Source organism: Haliotis asinina, chromosome 9, assembly GCF_037392515.1.
Source record: "Haliotis asinina isolate JCU_RB_2024 chromosome 9, JCU_Hal_asi_v2, whole genome shotgun sequence".
NCBI classification, from domain to species: domain Eukaryota; kingdom Metazoa; phylum Mollusca; class Gastropoda; order Lepetellida; family Haliotidae; genus Haliotis; species Haliotis asinina.
In genome coordinates, this window is record NC_090288.1 from 32,142,718 (window position 1) to 32,168,339 (window position 25,622).

At 38.0% G+C, this 25,622-nt stretch overlaps 1 protein-coding gene across 2 annotated transcripts; it reads right to left on the minus strand.

Annotated features, from left to right (window-relative positions):
- Positions 1-761: 761 nt before the first annotated feature.
- On the minus strand, positions 762-24,054 carry LOC137295590 (leukotriene A-4 hydrolase-like). Of its 2 annotated transcripts, none has more exons than XM_067827013.1 (16): positions 23,645-24,054; positions 19,877-20,016; positions 19,328-19,439; positions 18,083-18,151; positions 16,945-17,102; positions 16,489-16,561; positions 14,412-14,552; positions 13,644-13,738; positions 11,793-11,907; positions 8,448-8,589; positions 6,487-6,590; positions 5,782-5,858; positions 5,139-5,289; positions 4,686-4,768; positions 4,430-4,534; positions 762-1,932 (listed from the first exon to the last, which is right to left on the minus strand). In XM_067827013.1, the coding sequence occupies exons 1-16, from the start codon at positions 23,804-23,806 to the stop codon at positions 1,803-1,805; spliced, it is 1,857 nt and encodes a 618-aa protein (XP_067683114.1). In that variant the 5' UTR covers positions 23,807-24,054; the 3' UTR covers positions 762-1,802. The 2 variants fall into 2 exon arrangements, with proteins under 2 accessions (XP_067683114.1, XP_067683113.1); XM_067827012.1 differs by lacking the exon at positions 11,793-11,907 and adding an exon at positions 9,757-9,877 and having other exon boundaries at positions 23,645-24,046.
- Positions 24,055-25,622: the final 1,568 nt, after the last annotated feature.

Below are 25,622 nucleotides of genomic sequence, written 5' to 3' on the forward strand. Positions count from 1 at the left end.
ACAAGGTTCGATCCCCCACCTGAGCAAAATGTGTGAAGCCTGTTACCGGTGTCCCCTGTCGTGATATCGCTGGAATATTGTTATTAACGATGAAAACCTAAACACTCATTCACTCCCGTACATGAATGAACTTGTGTGAATCACGAGGCCCTTAATTTAGGAAATATGGCATCACCGATGCAAGTATTTTATTGATTTCATTTATTGTTAAATTTTATATACTCTTCTCTCTGTCTTTGGAGAACACAGGCGGTGAGATATCCTAACAGTTAAAGCGTCCGCTCGTAACACTGAAGACCCGGGTTCGATTCCCCACAAGGGTACAATGTGGAAAGCCCATATATGGCGTTTCACACAAATTCCTTAATTTCAAGCATCCCCGTCGAAAATAAAACACGACATACTTTCCCAGTCATAACCAAAGATTACCAGCGGCAGTATGGCTTATAAATGCATGCGGAGAGGTTTCATTGTGATTATGAGAGAGAGAGAGAGAGAGAGAGAGAGAGAGAGAGAGAGAGAGAGAGAGAGAGAGAGAGAGAGAGAGAGAGAGAGAGAGAGAGAGAGAGAGAGAGAGAGAGAGAGAGAGAGAGAGAGAGAGAGAGAGAGAGAGAGAGAGAGAGAGAGAGAGAGAGAGAGAGTATATAATTACGTGTAGATCTTTTAACTGCAAATCCAGCTGACTGCATCTAGAGTACCATACCAGTGGTTGATGCCATGAACACTTGCAATGAACAAACTTCACCGAAACAACACAAACATTTTCAGTAGATCAAAATAATTTATTTCAAATTAACTCTCATAAACAAGTACCAATTACCTGTATTAAATGAAAATTATTCTGAAAATCAATCATAAACTGGAACAACCATCACATTGACCATATCAGAAACCTGGGAACATGAATATAAGCCTTTCCAGTGAAACATGAAAGCTGACAAGAAATCATTTTGATATCAATCAAAACTATCTTTATTGCTGTCACTCAAGAGTGAAATATACATACTAGCCATGGTTAAAAAAACGTTCTCCATTAAATTACACTACAAGCATTAATATTCTTTCTCCAAAGCTAAGTATAGAACAAAAATGAAACTTAGTTGGGCCATGAGTATTGTCACATGGTAAACATATTTTTCTATGATTTTTTACTGGGGGTGGGACATGATCAAAAATGATGATCACAAAAGAAACTCTTACCACATTTTCACAACCTTAAGGGGGACAGACCATGGCAATTTTGTTTATTTTTCGAACATATAAGCAATGCATGATTTGGAAGTGGTCAGTTACTTCCGAGGGGAAGCAGGGTGGAATATATGTGTTTATTTGGGCACAAAATATGACACAGTTTTATTTTTTACAATATTTCCATGTTAAAAAAAATATTTAAACTGCAAAGTGATTGGTCACTTACAACACAGAGGGGTAATTTTTATATCACAAAAAGGGTGATTTGTCAAAAGGAATTAATTCCCCCATAAAAAAAATTACCAGTCCAATGATACTATGACTTTGACAAATCTCGGCACGTTTTGATCACTACTGGTGTAAATTACACCAATACATATTAAACTTAATTGTTGAATTAACATTTATTCCTGCCATAATATCTGATATGTAACAATAAATCAATGAGGTTGAACTACTTAATCATGAGATTGTGGCAAATAATTTGGTAGATGTCTAATTGTTGAAGCTCCTGTAAAATCAGTCATCAATAGATAAAGTTGATGTACTGTTCTCTTCTTTCTGTGTTCATCTGGGTGAAACTATCAATGTGTGGAGTGGCCATTTCAGAGCTAACTGCTTGCCTCTTTCAGATGAAGATCCTTCTCCACAAGACTAGCAGTTGTGTTGTGCATTTCATCTTTGACAGCCAGGAAGTTGTTGATAGCGGGCTGCCTTGCTTCTTCCCATGCATACATATCTCTGTAAAAGGTGTAGATTTCACTCATATAATCACAAAAAGCTGCTGTTTCTTTATGGTTATATATCAAACATACACTCAAGCCTATTTACACTGCTGGATTTTGTGTATTGCAGCACTCAGCAATATTCCAGCTTATGGCAGTGATCTGTAAATGATCAAAACTGCATCAGAAAATCCACTGATCAATGGCATGAGCATCAAACTACACAAAAGAGATACGTTGATATGTGTCAACCACGAGTGAGCCTGACCACCTGATCCCATCAGTCATCTCTAATGACAAGCATAGGTTGCTGACAATCAGTTCTAACATGGACTGCCGAAGATCAGTTCTAACATGGACTGCCGAAGATCAGTTCTAACAGGGATCCTCACGAGTACTATTTACACTGACTCAGAGTATACTTGCCTACTGAGATGAGCTCACGCAGTAGCAAGAGTCACTGACAGACTCTTTCTTTTTATTCTTACAGATAATCTTGGCAAAAACAGATTACATTTAATAATTTTAAAGATTTGCAATATCTTTTCCTTGTTTAGAGAAGAACCATATGATTATCTAACAATATGGCCAATCTCAAAGTACAGAAATGTGCATTGATAGAAGTTAATGTGGACTCATGGGCCCACAGTTAGCAGATATGTCCTAACATTTAAAAAATCCTTAAAAAAATCCTAAACTGGTATCTTAACCATTGTCTACAGTTCTCTCAATTTCTTCACTAGACATCTGAAAATTCTTTTTTAAATACCGCATGCTATCACTGGGTTCATAAATACACTGATTTCTGTAATATCTGAATGTACTTATGGCATAAGAGACGGAAATTTGAAAGCCAACATATTTCATGACTCATAACCTTTTGCTGGTTCAGGTTTTTAGTATGCTGAATTGATTTCAACCACTGTGCAGACAGTGTGAGGATATTACCAATATTAAATACGCATCTCTTGCGCATCAATGGTTTTTATTTGACATTTATACAAACACTGTATCTACAAAGAAAATGACAATGCTGGATATAGTGTCATCTTTGTGTATGTCATTAATTTGAAAAAGGAGGCCTCTCTCTAAAACTGGCTTTTGTATAACAAGGTGCAGTACGTAGTTTTATGTAGAAACATGCTATCTTGATGTATTTTGTCCTTAAGCAGGAATAACATTTTTTGGTGTGTTTGGCCATGTAAAAAATGTATCATAGATACTGTGATTCCAGGGATGAATAATCGTCTCTAACACCCTCGCTGTCATTTAGAAACAGTCTGATTTCTCCTGTCGACTAATTTCACCATGTTATCATGCTTTCCACTATTTGCACTGTCCATACTATCATTTCAGTACAAGGCTTTATGCACAAAAAAACACCACAACCACCAGCAATCTATGCATATCTTGAAAAGGAACTGAATGGATTGGGTGGTCAGGAATGCTGACTTGACTTCCCATTCCGCTGATCAAATCCATGAAGATCCGGGTCAGAACTGATCTTCAGTTGTACCCTATGCCTTCAAATTTGGTGACAGCCATGACTGGGAAATTGTGCACACCAGTTGATTAGGGTGACCTTGACCTTATCTTCAACTGCATGAGACTATGCATCAGTGTTCTCAATGTTCATTGTTGAGTTTGTAAAATTGTGCTTCACACTGCTCAGCATTCAGACTCAATATCATAAATATTAAACAGTGTCATAGAGCCCAGCTGTTTTGCAGTGTTCTTTTGATGTCAACGTTTCCACAAACACTTTTCACTGTTGCTACATTCTTAAATTTTAAAAGAATTACAACGTAGTTTCTTTTAGTGGCTTACATAGAATGGTGATAAACCTGCTATGAAATGAAGTGTGACTGCATACCCCACTAGGCATAAAGACTTTTCAGTAATGTACACTGAAATGAAACTACACCATGAAATGATCATGGCCAAGCAAACTAGTATTTGATAACAAGAGTGCTGAACAACAGTGTAAGGCTCAGTGACCTGCAAATATAGTTGTGATGGTTACCCCCAATCAACGATCCTCAGACCCTCAGTCAAAGCATGATGACCCTCAATCCACAAGGTCACTCTCACCCTCAATCCACAAGGACACTGTGATACAGTGACACTCAATCTACAAAATCACATTGACTCTCAAGCTACAAGGTCACAGTGACACTCAATGTACAAGGTCACTTTGACCCTCAAACCACAAGGTCACAGTGACATTCAATCCTCAAGGTCACAGTGGCACTCAATCCTCATGGTCACAGTGGCACTCAGTCTACAAAATCCCACTGACCCTCAATCCACAAGAATATAGTTACACCCAATGTACAAGGTCACACAGACCCTCAAACCACAAGGTCAAACTGATCATCAATCCACAAGGTCACAGTGACACTCTGTCTCCAAATATCACATTGACCGTCAATCCACAAGGTGACAATGACACTCAATCCACAAGGTAACAGTGACCCTCAATCTACAAAGTCATGATGTACCATGCACATTACCTGTAGAGTGGTCTGACAAATTTCATCCTCCCCTGCTCTGTAACGAACTCAATTGCTCTTGGGATGGCATCAGCCCAGTGGCCCAGCAGGCCTAGCCTCAGCCATCTGAAATACACATTGTAGACTTGTATTGGAATGACGGTCTACATGAGACAGCTGGGTGCATAGTTACATCAGCATTATCAAGCCTCATTATTGACTCAACAACTTCTAGAAAACCGTTTAAGTACTTAACAACTGTTTGAACAAAAATCACCTGAATCTGATTTCCGAGTTACGGACACTGTTGAAGTCGTACAGTTCCTGCATCTTTTCCAGCTTAGTTACAGACAGTGGTTCCTGAAACACAGACAGTTGTAGTGATGCCTCATTCAAGACATAGCATGTTTTCAATGAAGAGTTGCTGAGGATATCACAACACTATACTGTCTTAAAATGAACATACAGTTTAAGGTTTCAAATGCTGAATAGGCTATTACCAAGCTCACAGTCATACACTACTGGCCAGGTTCACTGAAGTAACCTGTAGCAATACTGATTACTTCAAGTGTCCTTACATGAGTGCTGACTTATCTACCCACAATTCCCCTGCTAGACAGAGTTCCTTTGTCACAGCTCCCCTGTGACTGACTGACTGACTGACGTACTGACGTTCCATCCCACAGCTCACCTGTCACTGCCTTGACAGACATTCCAAACCTTAACTTACCTGCTCCAGCAGTTGACTGAGAAACTCTCGTATTTGGATAGATGACAGAGATGCGAGATCATTAGCACTGAACTGAGACAGATCAGCATCCGAGGCGGCACACCACTTCTCCCTCAACTCTGTGCATGCTCTTGCTAACGTTGTGTCATAGCTGCAAAAACAAACGATACAGAAGGTAGCAATAAACCCTCTGTGTTTCCAAGCAAAACAACAAACTTCTGTCCCCTTGATTTCACAATGGAGTTTTGTTTCAAGCTGTTGCTCCTGACCTATTTACTGACAGATACAGTTGACTCTCATGTAATAAATGGAAAAATAGAATAAACAAAATTTTTCTAATTCTGATGATAATGATGATTTAAGGTTTCACATAGGTCATAGAATGCACACTTCACACTGGTTCTCAACTGTTTTAAAAGATTTTGCCATTAACACATCAAAGGTGATTCAAATGGCCAATGGGAGAGAACTCTACATGCAAAGTAATTACCTCCCTTGGATCAACCAATCCATTTACCAACCATGTCCCTTTGGACTTGTTGGGAGCGGATAAATACATTTTTCTCAAATACCAGGAAGCAAGGAAACTAAAATACTTAATAAAGCCCCCAAAGACTTGAAGAGATAGACTGGTTTGACCTACTCTGGTATCACTGGAGGCATTCCTTGACTGTTGAACCAGGCATCCCAGTCTACTGTGTTCAGGGCTGTCTGGGATTTCTAGAAAATATAACAAACAATTAAAAAATGAATAAACACATTCTTTAAAAGAGCACCCATGGGATTTTGCAAAACGGAAAAGCTATGTATTCCTCCCACTAATAAATGATATATAGTGTTACCGTGGTTACCATAAACATCTTTGGGTCAACAGCAGAAGGCAGATGATGTATACAACGTTTAAGGTTAAAGGTCATTTTGTAAATGTTTTGTAAAATTTGAATAGACAAGATTGGCAGGGGTTAAAAAATATTTTTGAAAGCTATTTGCCACAGGGCAAGTGACTTTAAGATAGTAACTTGTCCTGACTAATTTTCCACTTGCCCTGATTTTATGATATAATTATGGTTAATTATGAAAGAAAAGATCAACTTAGTATTTGATGTTATTTATCGAAAAAAGTGATACTTTATTTTTTATCACTGAGACATTTAATGCCTTCATTTTGAGCAGACATCAAATGAAATTAAAGTTTATTTGCAGTTTGAAACCATAAGTGGAAATTAATTACTTAGTACTAGTAGCCCACAGACAAGTAAGATACCATTATTTGATCACCCGAAACAAAACTGAACCAGGCATCAGGCAATGGGATTTTTGAACCCTGTTTACTGCCTATCCTCCCTACCTCATCTGAGAAATAACTGTACAGGAAGTCCTTCCATTGCTGGGTGTTTATTGACTGCCTGGTGAACTTCTCGATGTAGGAGTGAAGGAACTTCTCAAACACAACTGAAAAGAAATAAACAGCACTCTAATGAAATAAACAGCACTCTAATGAAATAAACAGCACTCTAATGAAATAAACACCATTGTAATGAAATGGACAGCATTGTAATGAAATAAACAGAACTGTTATGAAATAAACAGCAGCAGTAAATCAGAACTCAAATGGTACTAAGCAGTATTTCAGCTATATGGCGGCATATAGTTAGTCACTGAATAAGTTGAAATTCATGTGAACAAAATGTGACAATGAAAGAATGGAGAAGAAAAGCTTTATCCCTCCCCTGTCATGCACAAGCAGACATTATTACACTTTCTTATATGATCTACCCATAACCTTCATAGGACATTCAGCCTTTATGTATACTCCTATAGTTTTACAAGATATAACCATAGCATTTAAAGGATATACACAAGTCTTAATATATATACTGCTGTAAGCTTATATGACTCAGCCAGAAGGATATTATATTGTCAGGAATATAAGTCTCATATGATATACTCATATTGTCTTGTAGGACATATTCATATTTGTAGGTGCATAGAACTGTTATGAGACTGTCTAGTTTTCAAGAGATTCCTTCAGTTAGTAGTAAAAAGCTGTAAGAAGGGAATGACGTCTTATGATTTTCCATAAAGGAAAAAAGAAGTTCCAATGTGACCTAGGTCATGGTTATCCAATCAAAATGAAAAGACAGAGGTCAAATGTATACGACACTTGGGTGATCTTCATCATCATGCTCACCTACTGTATTTTCCTGTCAGCCTATTGGCCATACTGTAATTCAGTCATGTATATATAAATTAACAAAGAGTATGTGGACGCCCTAACATTTGATAGCCATACATATAATTAAAACTGGTCAGGTCACTTATAGTCAAAGGTAAATTCAACTTTTTGTGTGCTTAATGGGACTTTAGACGAAATTTTAGAACATGTAAATATTGTTGAGTTTGAGTGAAATGAAACATTGTCAAAATCAGCAAAAACAAGGGTGCATAACACCAACACCATGTATGAGTCAATCTTCCAACCCCCAACTGACTAGTGCATGTGGAAGACAGACGTCCGAAGCCACTTGTGGCACCTGGGCATTGGCACCTGTGAATCACTTCCGAAGGGCTCGGAGCACACTGTATCGGCCATCTGCCCTAGATGTTTTTCTGGGTCTTACAAAGCGAAATCTGTCCTGTACTCTCTCTACCAGAGTACATGTGAATGACAGAGGGAGAGACCTGGAGACGATGGCAACACTTCTTATGGATTCACCATCCTGTAACTATGCAATGTTCCTGCCTCTGCCGTTGGCACTTCATGGTTTGTGCTGTGGCATGGTGAAGTTGTGATGCTTTAATACTCGCTGTAGCTTCTTTAAAGGAGTGAGTGAGTGAGTGAGTATGGTTAAACGCCGCTTTTAGCAATATTCCAGCAATATCACGGCAGGGGACACCAGAAATGGGCTTCACTCTTTCTCGAAATGTTGCCACAAACTGCATGGTCACATGTTGCCACAAATCTGTCTTCCACATGTAACTGCTTGTTGTGTTTGGGCCTTGGAATCAAACGTAGTGGTGGTGTGTTGCGGCAGGCGTGTTTTTCGCTGTTTTGGAGAATGTTCAATTTTACTCAATTTCAACAAATACTGAATCAGATACTTCACTGGAAGTTCTAACATGCAAATTCCGATTAAGCATACAAAAAGTTACAAGTACCTCAGGGTATAAATGACCTCACGATGTTTAACTTTATACAATTATGTGGTGTTCACATCACATATTTTTTGTTTGTAGCACATAACAGAGACAACTAAAATCAGCTGTGAACAAAATATTGTTTAACAAATAACACTTGTATGTCCTCACCTGGTCCCCCAAGCAGCGTTTCCAGGTAGAACAGCAAAGTAAAGCCCTTCTCATAGGGAACTGAGGAAAACGCATCGTCAGGGTCAACGCCCTTCAGGTCAACGACCAGGCAAGTGTATGGGCCGTTATTCAATGTTTTAACCTACACAGAACAAAGTTTGTTTCAATCAGAACTGAGAACAAATATAAGAAAAACAAAACTATAACAATTACAAACAAAATCATAAAGGGAGCAGTACAGATAGCAGCTTTTTGAAGCATGATGAACATTTATTTAGCATAAATTCATTTGGTGATACAGACTGAAAAGAAAAAGGGGCCAAAATTCATCTTCATATAGCCTTGTCTGATACAGAACATCGGCACTCAAAAATGAGAATCCATGCACATAAAGTTAGCTTTGACCATAAAAGGAAGAAAATGTGATATCGTGTCTCTAGACAATGCAAGCTGCCATTATTTCATATTACATTCTTGAACATACTGTAAGTCCTGTGCTTAGCAAAAGAAGACATTTTATGAAAATTCATATCCCCAAGGCTCAAAGATTGTCTATCAATGCCAGTCAAACAGCTTGGTCCATGCTCATTTTCACTGGATTGTCACATTTTGCTTTTTGAATGGTCTCCATTATATCTTTAACGTATGCTAATTTTAAGTTGTGTGTAATGGGGAAAAAAATTGATGCCAAATCCCTTACCTTTTCTGATCTTTTATTTTCCCCCTCCCGGTCTTATAAGGAGGAGATAACTCATGACAACTTCGATTAAGAGGAACACATCACATAGAAGCGTTCCTCATAATAAAGAAGTTGGCATCCGTTAAATCTCTGTTTTTATGTGTATCACTTCTAAATGTGACATAGAGACCACTGCATATAGTTAATAATGTAACATTTATCATATGCCATTAAACTTCTCAACTTCTCAACTGAGAAAGCGGAGTCAGCAAAGGGAGGTAATAAAATTATCGGGCCGACCCGTAGATGCAACCAGGGTATAGTGGAGACCTTTCGGAACGTATACCCTGGAGATATCGAGGATGAGGAAATATCAGACTCTGGACAAGGCAATCCAGTGATCAACACAATTGTCATGTGATGACATGTTTCAAACAATTCAGCTGGTCTGATCACTCATGTTCCATAGCCTTACAATCCAGGATGCAGCACACCATCATTTGCTGGCTGATGTCCTGTACTAGTCAATTTGAGTAGACATTAAAGTGAGTCCAGTTAGCTTGAACTTTATGCACCTATGTGTAATATGAGTTGTTTCTGTTTTAAAGTTGATATGAAAATGCCACTCACACCATACTGTAAATCCTTCAGTCCCTCAGAGCCACTGAATTCCATCATCTGTGTTTTATCTCCATCAAACAGGGCAGACTGCACCTTCCTCTCCAAAAACACTGTGTGGCCCTCATTCAACCTACCAAACAATAGCAACAATACACTGACTAGGCATGTCACACTGCTTTAGCCCCACCTTACCATAACCTTATTGCCTTTAACCATTTGTAAACAATAACCACACCATCAACCCCAATGAACATAACCACATGGCTCCTAACCCCAACTGAACCTCAATGACAATAACCCTGAATGGCTTTAGCTTCATTGACATTAACCCCAAATGATATCAACCTCATTGAAATTAGGCCCTGCTGATAACCTCATTGTCACTAGCCCCTACTGACTTTAACCTTATTAACATTAACCCTACAAACCTTAACCTCATTAACATTAACCCTTACTGACCTTAACCTCGTTAACATTATCACTACCCACCTAAACCTCATTAACATTAACCCTTACTGACCTTAACCTCATTAACATTAACCAACTGACCTTAACCTCATTGACATTAGACCGTGCTGACCGTAACTTCATTGACAATAACCTCTACTGACCTGAACCTCATTGTCAATAACCTCAACTGACCTTAAACTCATTGACAATAACCTCTACTGACCTTAACCTCATTGTCAATAACCTCAACTGACCTTAAACTCATTGACAATAACTTCTGCTGACCATAACCTCACTAACAGTAACAACTGCACACATCAGGATTCAAGCACTGTGGCTTGTGTCTCAGTTGGTTCTTTGTGTATTCCATGTATTGATGCTCTGATATAGAAGATGCAAAAGATATCTAAGTAATCTCTGAATCACCTAGAGACTGTCAAATAAACAATATTCCAGTGTTCTATAACTTTTGTGTGGCATATTTCCACACTCGCTGATGCATACCAAACACACAAACCACAATAGAATTCAGCTGTCAGAAAAAATATCCCCTTGCTATACAGGGTTTGGCTTGTGACTGACATGGATTGGTTTAACGTACAGGGATTGGTTTATGACTTACTGGGATTGGTTGGTGACTTACAGGGATTGGCTTGTGACTGACAGGGACTGGCTTGTGACTGACAGGGATTGGTTTGTGACTTACTGGGATTGGCTTGTGACTGACAGGGACTGGTTTATGACTTACTGGGATTGGTTGGTGACCTATGGCATTGGCTTGTGACTGACAGGGACTGGCTTGTGACTTACAGGGATTGGTTTGTGACTTACTGGGATCGGCTGGTGACTTACTGAAAATGGTTTTACAATAAATTATCTTAACTAGATCACCACATAATCATCAGTTTTATGGTCAAAGTGTTACAGAAGTGTCACTACCTGGTTGTAATATTAGTTTGCTAGTGTTGATTAATAGCATTTGCCATTATGATCATACAGAATGAAAAAGATTATTGAAAAGAAAATGCTTTTTTGGAATATTCTCTTTTTCTGACTTACATATACAAAACAGATTTGAGACTTCATGAACAATACCTTCACAGGATTGTATACAATCTATCCCCCCTCAGTATATACATCTACTCTGGCATCCCCGTTTGACAAGTGACAAGAATAATTCCAGGACGAGTGAGTATGGTTTTATGCCACTTCTAGCAATATTCTAACAATATTATGATGGGGTACACTAGAAATGGGCTTCACACATTGTACATGTGGGGAATCAAACCTGGGTCTTCGGGTGATGAGTGAATGCTTGAACCACAGGGATTCCCTATAGTAGAGGACACCTTCCCATCCCTCTACTGCAATATCAGCAACTGAGCAGCTGGTGCAAAGTTTGTGCATTCAGAACATCTCACCTGACATTGATGATTTACAAGCAGCCTCATTTCTCTAACAATACACATGACATGTGAAACGTACTCAGGGATTATGGATGAACAAAATGTATACAATTCTGTGAAGCATTCAGAAGTCGAGATCCCAGAGCTAAGACTGAAGGATAAAGATGACTTTCCAACACAGCAACTTACAGCATTTCGCAACACCACCAATCCCTCATTAGCCAGGAAGTGATGATATCCTGGTGTTTGATTTAATTTGCAAACAATCAACCTTTCTAAATACTTAGTGAAGCCTTCATTTAACCTGGAATACATAAAATACAAGATCTGAAAAATACATATCAGGTATGAAAATTATGAGTAGGATGTGGTCTGAAAGGTTGTTGAATCCGGTGCTGGACAGAATCTGTTTGTCCATCGAAAGCCCAATGCAATAAGCTAATCGTGATTTTGAGAACTGTATCCAGCATGAATCAAAGCCTCTTTCAAAATACATGTATAATTAATGTCCAACCAATATTCACAAACTGATACTGCAGGGTGTTTTCTTAATTTTGTTTGTGAGTCAAAAGGTGTTATGTGAGCTTGTTTCTGTTATCAAATGAATTCAAACTTACATCCTCAAACAGAATGTGTACATCACAGTGTCTCACCTCTGGAAAGAAGTGTTTCTGGACTAGAGGGTTTGAAAGTGATATCATAGACATGATATCACACTATCTGCTGTAGGACAAGAAACTATTACAGGACATAGTTGATGACTGAGAACTTTCACTGAAAAGATAGAGGGCTTATGACTACAAGACTACTTCTGACTGCTGGACTCTTTCATCATAATCTTTCATCTTTAACTAATGTCCAATTGACTCTGTTTTCCTAAAAACATGTATCTACTCCATAAAATTAATAAGGATAATCAAAAGAGGTCGAGAACAATTTCCAGTTTCAGCCTACAACTGAGGCAACCTCAGTCTAAGTAAACTGAGGCTCAGAATGATTCGTTACACTGCCATACTAAGTCTAACAAACATTAGTAACAGGTCAAGTCAGGTAATTTTTTAACCTACTTATCAGAGCAAAGCTTACCAAATCGCAAATGTTGACTTTCGCACATATCATTTGAACTTTCACTAAGAAAACATTCGTATTTGAATGATTCCGAATGCTGTTTTACACACGACTGCCTCCAAGTGGTAATACAGATGGAGGGTGCCATTATTCACAATCATAAGTAAACAGTTGCTAAATATAGTGCTTTTGTCAATATTCCAGGATGTCATTTTGCTAATAGTAACCATATCAGAAGAAGACCCTAAACATATTTACTGCACACCAAATATCTGTGTTTTATGCAGATTCAAAGTTTGCTGAGAGACAAGTGTCAGTTACTTGGCAAGAGAAAATTCACCAACACTTCACTCAGAAACTGAAACTGAATAGTGAGTGAGTGTGTTTAGTTTTACGCTGCACTCACCAACATTCCAGCTATACGGCAGTGGTCTGTAAATAATCGAGTCTGGACCAGACAATCAAGTGATCAACAACATGAGCATCGATCTGCGCAATTGGGTACCGATGACGTGTCAACCAAGTCAACCACCCGTTCCTGTTGGTCACCTCTTCCGACAAGCATAGTTGCCTTTTATGGCAAGTATGGGTTGCTGAAGCCCTATCCTACCACAGACCTTCACGGGTCTCAAACTGAATAAATAGTAGCTGTGGTCTGATTGGTTAACTCAGTTCAGCCATCTCGCATTTGACCGGGCAGTCATTGGTCACTGACAGGACCTTCTACTTGGGTTTGTCACACTTAGTATGGAAGTGTTACGAATAATACTGAGTCTAGGCTTACTTACAACAAGGCCTTCTAGACAGTTGCCTGCTTTTTAACTCATTCTTTTGGCCAAAGAGACAAACTAAAGGGGCACCAACAACGTACAGTTAATGTTCTAACTCAAACCGTCATCATAACATAGCTCTTATAGACCAAACAGTAACATTTTCACACAACTATAACTATAAAATGATTTAAAATCCTACCAGAAGTGTTCGAAGGTTTTGTTGGTGACAAGGTTCCCGGTCCAGCTGTGGGCAATCTCATGGGCCACTACGTTGGCTAGTGACCTGTCTCCAGCCTGTGTAACACATAAGTCGAGAAAGAATGTGTCATATCCTTTACCAATCCAAACATTATAATAATCATCATCAATCAAGAATATATTTTGTCCTGGTAACACATTATTTGGCCAGAACAATTTTATTTCTTGTTTTACAGATTTTTGTCCTCAGAAAAACTAAAGGACGGAGAGAAAAGAAATAAAAACAAACCCACCAATCAAAGTAATATTCCTTGAAAATACTGAGTGTATTTTACTTCTGGCAAATTTATGAACTGTATATGGGGCAAAAAACAATAATGTACCCCCTCTCCTAAGTTTACATTTTTGGCCAATAACAACACTAGGATTTTTTTTTTTTTTTGAGCAGGGAAAAATCAGTTTGTATTTCTGTTCTCATTTGTGAAAAAATATGACAGGCTGATCCATAAAAAATGACATAAAACAGGTCTGGCCTAATTCTCATTCCCCACAATCAGAGATTAATAAATATCACAACTAAAAGACTTTGTACTGTATTTAAACAATTTATGAAATCAAGGGTAAAGTATTTTATTTATTTACGTTTCACCAAACAAAGGTCATCATAATTTTCTTCATAGATGACATTTGCAATTTTTTTCTAAAATGCCCCAAACATTTGGGTCCGCACAAATGGCAGGTACTGTCACCATGGTAACAGGAGTCTCACCAGCAGCGTTGGGGTGACAAATGTCAAACAGGGGTTTTCCATCCCTCCAAAGGGGAAAGATGGGGGAAGCACCAGCAAGTCATACTGCTTCCAAACATACGGCCCCACCAGCGCCTCCGCAGCCTTCAGCATGTCTTCTGTCTGAAATAATGTAGAGTGTCCTGACACCATGCTATGCAATAACAGACAGACAGGCACAGGCACAGGCACAGACGCGCGCACACACGCATGCACGCACGCACGCACAAAATAGTGAACAGCACTCCATGACCAAACCCTTATACATTAATGCATGGCTTGTATATACATTTTACACTGATACAGATCAAATTCAAGGAAATAAACCTTTTTAAAAAAGGTTAAAAGTCAATTCTTGCAGTTGTAATTAACAAATTGAATTCATAAAGGGAATACGTGAGTGAATCATATCCTAATGATTAATGCTTATTGGATTGTTCCACTTGTTTTACTCTTCACAAAAGTTTCATTATATGATGCGTGGTTTGCACTGCTTTAAGTTACTGTAGTGAACTGATGGACTGAATTCATGATGCAATGACTAAATGAGCAAGCAATCGATCGTGTTTTCTCACAATCAAACACAAACAAGTTTGGAACACTTGTTAGCATTAATAACATTTATCACAGGCTTTGTCTTGTCTGTTACATTTCATAAGCACTATAACTTCATTCCAAGTCATGACTGAATTTATCTTAAAGACGCCAGGAAATTTATGTTCCTTATGTATTAATAATTCTACTAATTCTGAAATTTGCAAATGTATTTTGTACAATTTGAAAAACAAACCAACATCCAAAAATGTCTGTGCATTAACAAACTTAACAGGAAAATTTGATAAATTAAGCAAACCAATATTTTTCAATGATTGATTGGTTGTAATGTACCAATCATCAATCATGAAATCAAATTTCTGACACTAGAAGTTACTGGTGTGATCCAGGTTTCAATACATCATAAAAGATGTCATGGAAAGAGTTCCTGCCCTTTCAGCTCCTCATGAAAATTAATTCCCTCAGCACTGATAATCTATAATGGCACATAGCAACAAGACTTTGTCTTCCTCTACAATAGATAGAACTGTACAACTATCACAGTCACCATTTCTCAAGCATCCAAACACATGGGCACAATGTGAGAAGTCCATTTCTTGTTTTCCCCCCTGTAATTTTGCTGGAAAATTGCTAAAAGCAGCGTTAAACTTGACTCACTCACTCATCAAAAAAGCAGTCCACAAGCTGTAAGCAAGGGGGGAATTGAACCTGGGTATTTGGCGTGATAAGCAAATGCATTAACTGAAACAAAACTTTTGAAAGTCATATTGTCAAGATGAGTCCATTTGACACAAGGAACTCGTCTCCCTCACGAAAAGCAGTCTCAGCATTACCACAAAGGGGACAATCAAAATCAGTGATGGGAATTAGCTGAAATCTCGCAACTGATGAGCAATAACTGAAAACAAAATCGATTAGCGTCACTTTTCACATGTTCCTATTCAGGTTGTTCTTGTTTATAAAGAGTTTATTCAGGTTATTGCAGACAAGAATAACACGTTGCAACCTACTACTTTAAAGTGATGACAAATATTTCATGTACACACACTTCTTGGAGTCTTCCAGTGAAGCCTTTTCAGTAAGCGAGGAAACGTCCATCATCATGTGTTTCAAACATGAAAACAGCAGTTCCAAAACTACTTCTGTTTGATTATGACAAAATGTGATTGATTGTTTGGTCCGTTGGTCACTAGTTCCGAAGGCTGTGTCACCTTGTACCATGGACATAAATCTGCATTATATATTACAGTGAACTCACAGTAACAGATGATCAGATTATGACACTTACAGAACAAATACAGCATCTTATAGTTTTAGGAACCATAAATAAAACAGTTCATCATACAGAAAATTTAGAAAGTGCTCAACACCCAAAACAGTTTGTTCCGCCACATACATTTCTTATAAGCATGTATGCCATAAACATAGTACAGCTTTGTGAATGGTTGATGTTTCTCTGAACCAAACCACTGAATTCTCCTCAAGAACTGCGACTGCGACTCACCTCTGCAAATTCATACGCAGCAGCCTCCACAAACTCCTTCTCAGACCACACCTTCGACCGCGGACCAATGTCTCTGTAACGACCATTTTTATTAAATCAGGCTTCTTTCAAGTTCTATCCTTTCCCTTTTTGCAGTTGAATGACAACACTAAACTTGTTCCTATTCAAATTTCAGAGACCTAACATAAGATATTGAGGGGAGAAAGAAGAGAGACTTTAAGGCACAAGTAGAATCTAGGCCTAGATTTTCGAAGCGAATAAAAATAGAGGGTAGATCATTCAAGAATTGCAAAAACCCAGGAACTGTTCCAGAGGTTAGTGTTGGTTTGATGGTTGATGGTTGATGCATAGCACTCCTGCATGATGTTATACATGTGTTACAGAGATATAGTGGTAAGGGAAATACACATAAATATGACTGCAATGTTATTGTACATCATGCTGTATGTGACCCACCTGCTCTCAATGTCGCCTGCCACAATGGCCATCAGGTAGCTGGGGATGGGGACCTCCTGCAGGAACTTTGTCTCCAGGCTGGCGCTGTCACCAGCACAGGGGTCCGACCCCAGCCTCACTGCACTCATCAGCACTGTGACCTCTCGTGGGGCAGTCACCTGATAACACCACACACTGATACTATAGACAATGTGCAGGATGACATTTTTAGATGACATTTATCATGTCAAAGACATTTTACGGATTAAGTTTCTTAATTCTTTCTGTGTGGAGAAAGAATAAAGAAATTTAAATCCATAAAATATCTTCGACATCTGTAACAGCTTCTAAATGCCAAAAAAGACATTGATTAAGCTCGGACTTTTGTAAGAAAAACACACTATTTCTGACATTAACTGAAAATAATAATCTGTCCTACTGTCTTACAATTGTCTAGAAAACCATAAAACACAACATAGGTACTGAAACATGAAGCCTCTTAGGTTAGGACAAAATAGAATGTTTTTGGCAGCCCTAAAATGTACGTCTTTATGCGCTGAAAGAAGAAATATCTCAATGATTTGACACAAACTATAAATTCCACACATGCTATGGGAGAGAACTAGTTGCCTACCTTGGCAACTGCAGCATCTCATCAAGGGTTATATTTTCAAGGTGAAATTTTACCCCAATGTCAATACAAACCTTGAGATTGTAAGATTTAACAAAAGTCAACTAAAATGGTTAATGGTCAGTTCCATATAGTAACAAAATATTTTTAACATTAACTCCTGACTGTTTCAAGTGCCTATGGTTCAGTGTCACAGGAACAAGAATTAAAAAGTTGAAGACCCGTGAAGATCCAGGTTAGAATGTACCGGTATCTTCAGTAATGCACGTTTGTCGTAAGAGGTGACTAACAGGATTGGGTAGTCAGGTCACTGACTGAGTTGACACGTCATCGGTTCCCATTTACATAGACTGATGCTCACGCTGTCAATCACCAGATTGTCTGGTCCCCTCTTGATTATTTACAGACTGCTGTCACATAGCTGGCATACTGCTGAGTGTGGTGTAAACTTAACTCACTCACTCTCTAACAACTTGACAGACAGATACTGATCAAAAGGTTACAAACAGATTGTGAGCCATACTTTACCTTGGCTGTGTAAGGAAACTTGACAGCAGGTGAGTCCTGACACGGGAACAGGCTTCTGGCATGTATTGCCTGTAACAAATAACAGGTACAGAATACTGGATACCTATCTACCACTTGTACCGCAGTAGCATGCAACAGTTTTATGAGCAGAGCATTGCCAAGACCGATTTAGGAGGAAAAAAACCTTGCTTGCATTTGAAGCTTCATAGAAACTGTCAACTAAATCAGATCATAAACGTAAGCAACAGCAGGGGTTAAAAAATCCCATCGTTGATGCCTGAGACATGTCAATTTTCATTTCAGGCAATCAAATAAAATGGCATCTTACTTGTCTGTGGGCTACTAGAAATTTCTGCTTACAATTTCCTACAGCAAATACACTTGGATTTCATTACATATCTGCTCAAAATGTACCTATTAAATTTCACAATGATCATATAAAGTTGAGATGTCTTTCTTTGCTACTGATAACTTCTCAACAAGCAGTCAGCTAAACACTAACATCAAGTACCATGTTAATTTCATCTTTCATTAATACATTATTATGATTATGTTATAAAAATCAGGACAAACGGGGAACTAGTCAGGACAAGTTACTTTCTAAAAGTCACTTGCCCTGTGGCAAGTGGCATTTAAGAATAACTTTGAACCCCTGGGAAGTCAACACATATATTTTTTTCATAAAAAAGAAACAACTTAATATTGTGATTAGTAACTGGCTGTTGGAAATAGAGAAAACAACAACTGTTTTTAGCTGTTATTCTGTATTCTTAAAAATTTACACAACTGCAAACAGCTAATGTCCAAACTGGGCATTCAGTGAGATGCCAAATAGGATATTCAGAAAAGTTTATTTTCTTCCCAAATCGGGCAAAACTTAGAAAAAATTGTAAATACAAATGTGAAAAAACACAATATATTTTTGTATTCCTACAGTAGTTTAGTCTAGCTTGTGATTGTCTAGTCCAACTCATGAATAATATAAGTGATTCCATCCTGTTAACGATTGTCTAGTTCTGCCAATGACTGGCTTGTTTGGCTACTGACTGGCTTGTCCTGTGAAAACACTGGCTACCTGTCCACTTGTGTAACTGTGTAATGCCTGCATTCTAGACATCAAACCCAATCCCAGTCATAAGAAAACAGGTCTAGTGCTAATCAGCATCAAAAAAGATACAAAAAGAAAGAAAATACATTGAGCAGTACAAGATTACATTGACTATTTGCTTGCCTCGCGATCCCTACCTCACACTGGCTGAACAGGTACGGTTGCCTCTTCCCTGCTGTCTGTTCTGGGCGGAGCCATTGTAAGGCAGAACATTTGGGGGAGGTGGCATACTTGATTGACAGTGTATATCTGAAATGACAAATTCCTCTGAACATTGCTGCTAAGTTCACACATCTCACTGTAATTGGATGTTTTGGCATATTGAATTACATCAATGCACGCAAAATGTAAAAATTATACTTATGAATAATTATTCCAAACTTAATAAACATTGCACATTGTTATTAGAAGTTATCATGAGATAAACGCAATGCTGACATGTCACAGATCCCATACATCAATATGAAACAACAGAAATATTGAGGAAATGTTATGAGGTCAAAGGGAGACAATCCATTCGTAAAAAAATACACGTGCTCCCCTTGATCAATCTTTTACAGTTAAACGTGAAGATATCAACAGTTTTGTAGATCAGCTCTGTTCTCAGTACGTTATTGAGGTGAGTTTAAAGCTGATTGAACTTAAGCTTAAGTCACACAGATATACATCATGGAAAAAACAGTTACTTTTTCCCATTTCCAGTGGGAAGTTTGATCTCCAACTTTGATCCAAAGATTTCAGTGGGTTCACCAAGAGAAAAGGTCAGTTCCTGTCCTGAATCCTTATCTGAGACCTGAGAGATGGTCAAATCCTTTGCATCCAGTAGCTGCAAACAGAAAAATAGAAGCTTATAAGTGAACAGAGAAGCTGAGTGAGTGTGTGGGTGGGTGAGTGATTGGGTGGGTGGGTGAGTGAGAACGTTCCTTTATTTCACAAATATTCACATATTTTTAGTGTCAGGAGGGAGGTATGCACATCAAACGAAACATCGAGAACAAGCAGAATTGGTCAAAGTTAACGCTCATCACGCACTTCACATGCATTTGTTTCACTGTTTCAAATATTGCACTTACCCCCTTGTAATACAAATGAGTAATAGCGATTTGAAACTATGATCATTTGTTAAACAACTTTCAACCAAATCTGAATAAAGTTGTGAGATTTAAATGTGAAACTGGCAAGGTAAAATCATGAAGATCCGCATCTTAATTTCACTTTATTTGATTTACTATTTTGCTTTAAATGAAACTCATCAGTATGTTTTCATCGCGAAAAGACTATAGGTAGTAGGGTTTAAACTCTCCCAAAACTGGTTAACTCTTGCCTTCAGCCAAGCGGGTTGTACCCACTCTTCGTGGCCACTCAATGCTTGGAAATAACATTATAAAATTCGCTACTTGTGACTTTGGACTCTTTGCTTAGCTAATTCCCCACAACCAGATATGCACGCCAGTTAGAATAGGGGTTCAACCAGAAACCTAATTGGGACCCGAGACCCTTATCATAAAAATTCTATGACACTGATATGGTTTGACAGACATTATCATCTGATGACCCATACACAATGTTATCCAAAATATTTCCTGGTATGAGTACCAACATACAAAACGCCAATGCTAAGCTGTGGGACTGAGTGTGCCACTCATTAATAGTGAGTGAGTTAAAAGTTAATGTCACCTTGGCACTATATATAGTGACGAGAAATTCGGTACATACACTATAAATATATGCAATTAAACAACCAGTCATCAATAGACTGTAAAATAACTAAAGTATCACAAAAGAGTTAGAACAGGCAAGCATGTATTTTAAAAGCAGAAAACTAATTTAAACAATACAAAATATAAATGGGTTAGTGATCACCAACAACTGAAGGTAGATCACCATAGAAGGAACCATGGGGACCTACAGTGCCTCTGCTACCTGCATGAACTTCATAAATAGTGGGTGGTGCCAAAAAGTATCTTGAATCATCTGAGTTCGTCAAATTAATCATAGTAAGTATTATTTGTTTAATATTTGGTGTGCCGCCAAGGCATGAAAATATTTCATGTACATCTGTTTTTTCCTTTGTACTTTAAAGCATCTTTAGGCAATATAATATTTATAGGATGGTAAAAATAACTGAGACTGAACCGGACAATTCAGTGACTGATATCATGAGCAACTTTCCCCTCCATCAGGGAACTGACACACAATCAACTAGGTGTGACAAACCACTCCGACATGCAATCGTGTCTCATGTATAAAATCATCACAAAATTACACCAACAAAAGCAATGTGTAACCTTCTACCTTCAAACAAGTCAGTTTCAGAAATAAACCACTCCCTGATGCAAACGATACCTGCACACCTATTTCTATTAAGGGCACATGCTAAGAAAAATAGCTATTATTTATAACCTTGTTGACGGGTAAACAAAAACAACAAGTCCGCTAAGACTGACTTTGATCAAGGACCAAGATATTAATACTGGAAAATACACACAATAACCTCTATCTTTTCCTTTGTCACGAGCGTGCACAAAATACTTGAAGTGTTCAAATACAGTCACATGGTGTCATTATCCATAGCTGCTTTTTTTCTAGCTTCGGTCTTTGTTCTCATTCAGGGAAGGCTCAATTCCTCAGGAATAGACTGCATAGGCTCAATTCCTCAGGAACAGACCGCATAGGAAAAAGAATGTAACCCAATAAGCGTCATGTTGAAGTCGTTTATAACTTGGGACAGGTAACATTTTATCAACTACAGTAATTGTTGCATCCCAGTCTGTGTTTGAAATATGTGCATGGCATGTCCATTTCATGTGGAGCCCATTTCTTCAAGGTTGTACGAGTTCTGAAGTCCTGGGCCCCCTTTCACAAAACTCTCGTAAGCCTAAGGTCTCGTAAGTTTTCTCGTATCATCCCTGCTTCCTATGTTACAGCATAGGAGGTACGAATGCTACGAGTAAAGTTATGAGACCTTAGCCTTACAAGAGTTTTGTGAAACGGGGCCCTGATGTAAATGTAACTGTCAACCATTTTGTTAAAATCAGGTGCAGACATTTTAAGTCATGAGCTTGCAGCTTCTACAGTCTGTGGGTCTTGATGGAAGCCAGGCATATATTTTTTTACTTCAAACTCTGATCTGAAATTTCCCTGTTGTTTCAGTTTAGTAAAGTTAAATTTTACAAACTTTGCAATCAAAACTCAAAAGCAGGATTAGTTACCAAGTTCACTAAAGCTACTCCTGGTTTCAATGTCTCCACTGGTATTTGGTGAAGAATCATGAATCTCATCCACAATTAGCAATATTCAAGTAATACAATGACAGCTGTGATCTAAAATGGGTTTCACATGTTCGGACATGTGAGAAATCGAACCCAAGCTTTATACTTGACAGTCTACATATTACTGCAATAACACACCTTGAAAAACTAAACATAGCAGGGAACTGTATAGGGTGTCATGAACTCACAAGTGATCAAAACAACTGACATGTTAACATGTAAGGCGTATTAAATAAGGCAGGAATTTGTCTGTCAGGAATTTACAGCTGTGAAAGGTCAACTCTTGGATCTAAGTCATGGACTGTCAGTTTCAGAATTAGAATTTACAACTTCCCAATTCATGTCAATATATAGTCCTCACTGACATTTCACCTATCTAGAGGTGACTTGTATATCACTGATAGCAGGACTTATAACTGTGAAAAGAATGGAATTGAACTGTGTGTAGCATTAAGACACCCAAGAATGTAGAAGAAGTATGTTGAACATATACAGGATTTGCTGTTAAATTTACGAAAACATATGGTGCAACTTAGCATAAATGAAATTTTCTCAAACCAGTCTTTTTCATATAATGTAGTTTTTGTAATTTCTGTGACTTGTTTTTTAACTTCAAGTTCATTCCAGAAACAAAAATAAAACCATTTTCTTTTCTGTCATTACTTATCTTTTGTTATATATAACTAAATGTATTGTTCAAATTTTGAGTTTCTTCTCATTAATTCCATCATAAACTCAGAATTTCAAAGATTGTACACTTCGAAAAATCCACAATTAAAATAAAATAGAAAACAGTGCGACGAGAAAGCAATTATTTGCATAAATTAAATGTTAAGCACACAAAACTCAAGTTTCACGAACTACATTAGTAGTAGTACTGTACGTAGCTCTTGTTTTCAAAATGATAATTCCGTGACAATTACAGTGGGCAATGCACTACAACTCGGAGAATTTCTCTCTTGACATAAAACTAAGGGAATTGAATTAAAAATGCCACAGAATGTGTCGAACTCCAGTGTAATTGACATTTACATCATATTAGTCGCCTCTAAAATTGCCAATCTTACCACAAACTTGCTATCAGTATTGTTCAGTATTGTTTCCAGCGTGCACAACAACCCGTTTTTTAAACTAACTGCGCCCATCACCCCGCATCGTCACTCAAGCCGGTAAATTACTTACTATTGTTTCAACTGCTGCTTGTTTCTTCTCAACAGTAATATGTACTGTTCCGCTGATGATTTTCTTGTCGAAATTCACGGCAATATCGAGATCAGCGTGAACAACAGCACACTGATCTGGTCTGGAATAACTGCATGGGTCACACGGGCTCAGCGCTGCCATGTTGTATTTACTGGATATTACTTCCTGTTATCGCCTGCGTCAGAGAAACAGGACACCGTCGAGGCGATCTCAAAAAAATATTTCAACATTTTAGCGACTGATAACGGCAATACTTTTTAGATGAGGTTCAGATGATGGTATTGATTATGCATGATTGGTATTGATAGCTCGTACATCTAATATATAGCAATATGCATCGACAGAGACAGCCTACAAGCCGGTCTGGTCCGGATTAACAATTCATTATCAATGTAACTGCCACATATTACACCATTATCGAAACCGATGCCTACATTATAGTTGCAAACGTGAACAGAGTAACGTTACTACTAGCATGTCGCTTGAAACCAAGAAAGATTTATTAAAGCGGACAATTTGTCAAAGCTTCCTTTCCATACTCTGCAATATTTTGTTCACCGCTGGCCAGATCCGGCTTTCCGGGGTCCGGGTTTAATAAAGGCAGTTCTATTTTGTGAAAGTTGACAAGACCAGTCACAGAAGGTGTTCCAGTTTCCATTTGTAGTAACATTTTTTATGCAGCAAGACGTAAAATAATGTTACACTTCGACTTCAAAGACATGACTAACAATTTACCCGTTACACCTGTTGTCGGCGTTTGTCAGTCAACATTACAACTCTACCTGAGTTTATATAACTTCCATAGCTAATGCTCTTTGAATTCTTCCACATTTGTGACACGTGAGAAATGTGAGTCATTGGTTAATCTTTTTGAAGTTTGCATCATCTTAGGTTGATATATTTCAGAAAATATGGAGGCTGTTGTTCTTTAATTAATCATTAATGTTGCCAACACTACACATCCTAAGTCGTATATATAGGCAAGTTCATGCATCACATGTGGTTTGTTAACTTATATAATTAACGCACAGGTGAACTGGTTGACGTGAACAAAGTGATTTATTTGTTTGTCAGTATCCTCTGATGTTCAACAACGTGAACAAAGTGATTTATTTGTTTGTCAGTATCCTCTGATGTTCAACAACGTGAACAAAGTGATTTATTTGTTTGTCAGTATCCTCTGATGTTCAAACATCAGAGTGAAAGTTAAAATGTGAAGAATACATTTGCGGTGTTATTCTTGAATCTTATAAATCTCAAATCTTTACACATTAAACAATTGGAAATGTAACATAGACATTGCTCTTTTTGTTTCATATGATTTCTTTCAGTATATCTAGTCATAACCTATCACTTTAAACAACTGAAATTATCTGCATTAGTCAATTGTCAGTAAATACTTCTGAAAAGAATTGTTGAAGTAAATTAATATCAAATAAAACTTTCCTTTATGCCGTCTCGTATTCATTGAATAGCGCTGATTGTAAGTGTTGATTTCATTGGTTCTCCATAATTCACAACCAATGGCTGCCGAAGTCTACGTCACGTGATGCATGCCGAATGCACAGCAACCTGAACCCAAGACATTGAATAAACAGTATGCGTCGTCAGGCACGAGATATTTCTTTAATTCTTATCGCTCTTTCCAAGCCTGGGTCAACGTGTGCGTCGGATGACACGTCCAGAAAACATAGTGAAAGTGCAATGTGATATTTGATAAATATTACTATCGAACACTTTGCGACTTAGCGAGTGTATTTTATTGCGGCTATAAAAAGAGGCATTGACACGAAAATACGGTATGATAATAAATTTGAAAGAAAAAAGGGTTAATAAATTCATTCAAGTCGAGCAATATCAACCTTGACGTACCGGTGTGCACTGGTGTCCATTGAGAAATGATTTCAAGGTGGACTGTTTCCAGATATACATGTGCCACCAGAGATGCGGTTTAAAG

Coding starts and splice junctions, on each gene's coding strand:
- LOC137295590 (XM_067827012.1), bottom strand. CDS start 23,806: ATGGCAGCGCTGAGCCCGTGTGACCCATGCAGTTATTCCAGACCAGAT. Junction 18,152..19,327: donor ACCTGTTCAGCCAGTGTGAG/GTAGGGATCGCG, acceptor TATTTGTTACAG/GCAATACATGCCAGAAGCCT. Junction 6,591..8,447: donor AACGCTGCTTGGGGGACCAG/GTGAGGACATAC, acceptor ATTTCTTTTCAG/TTGTGTTTGAGAAGTTCCTT.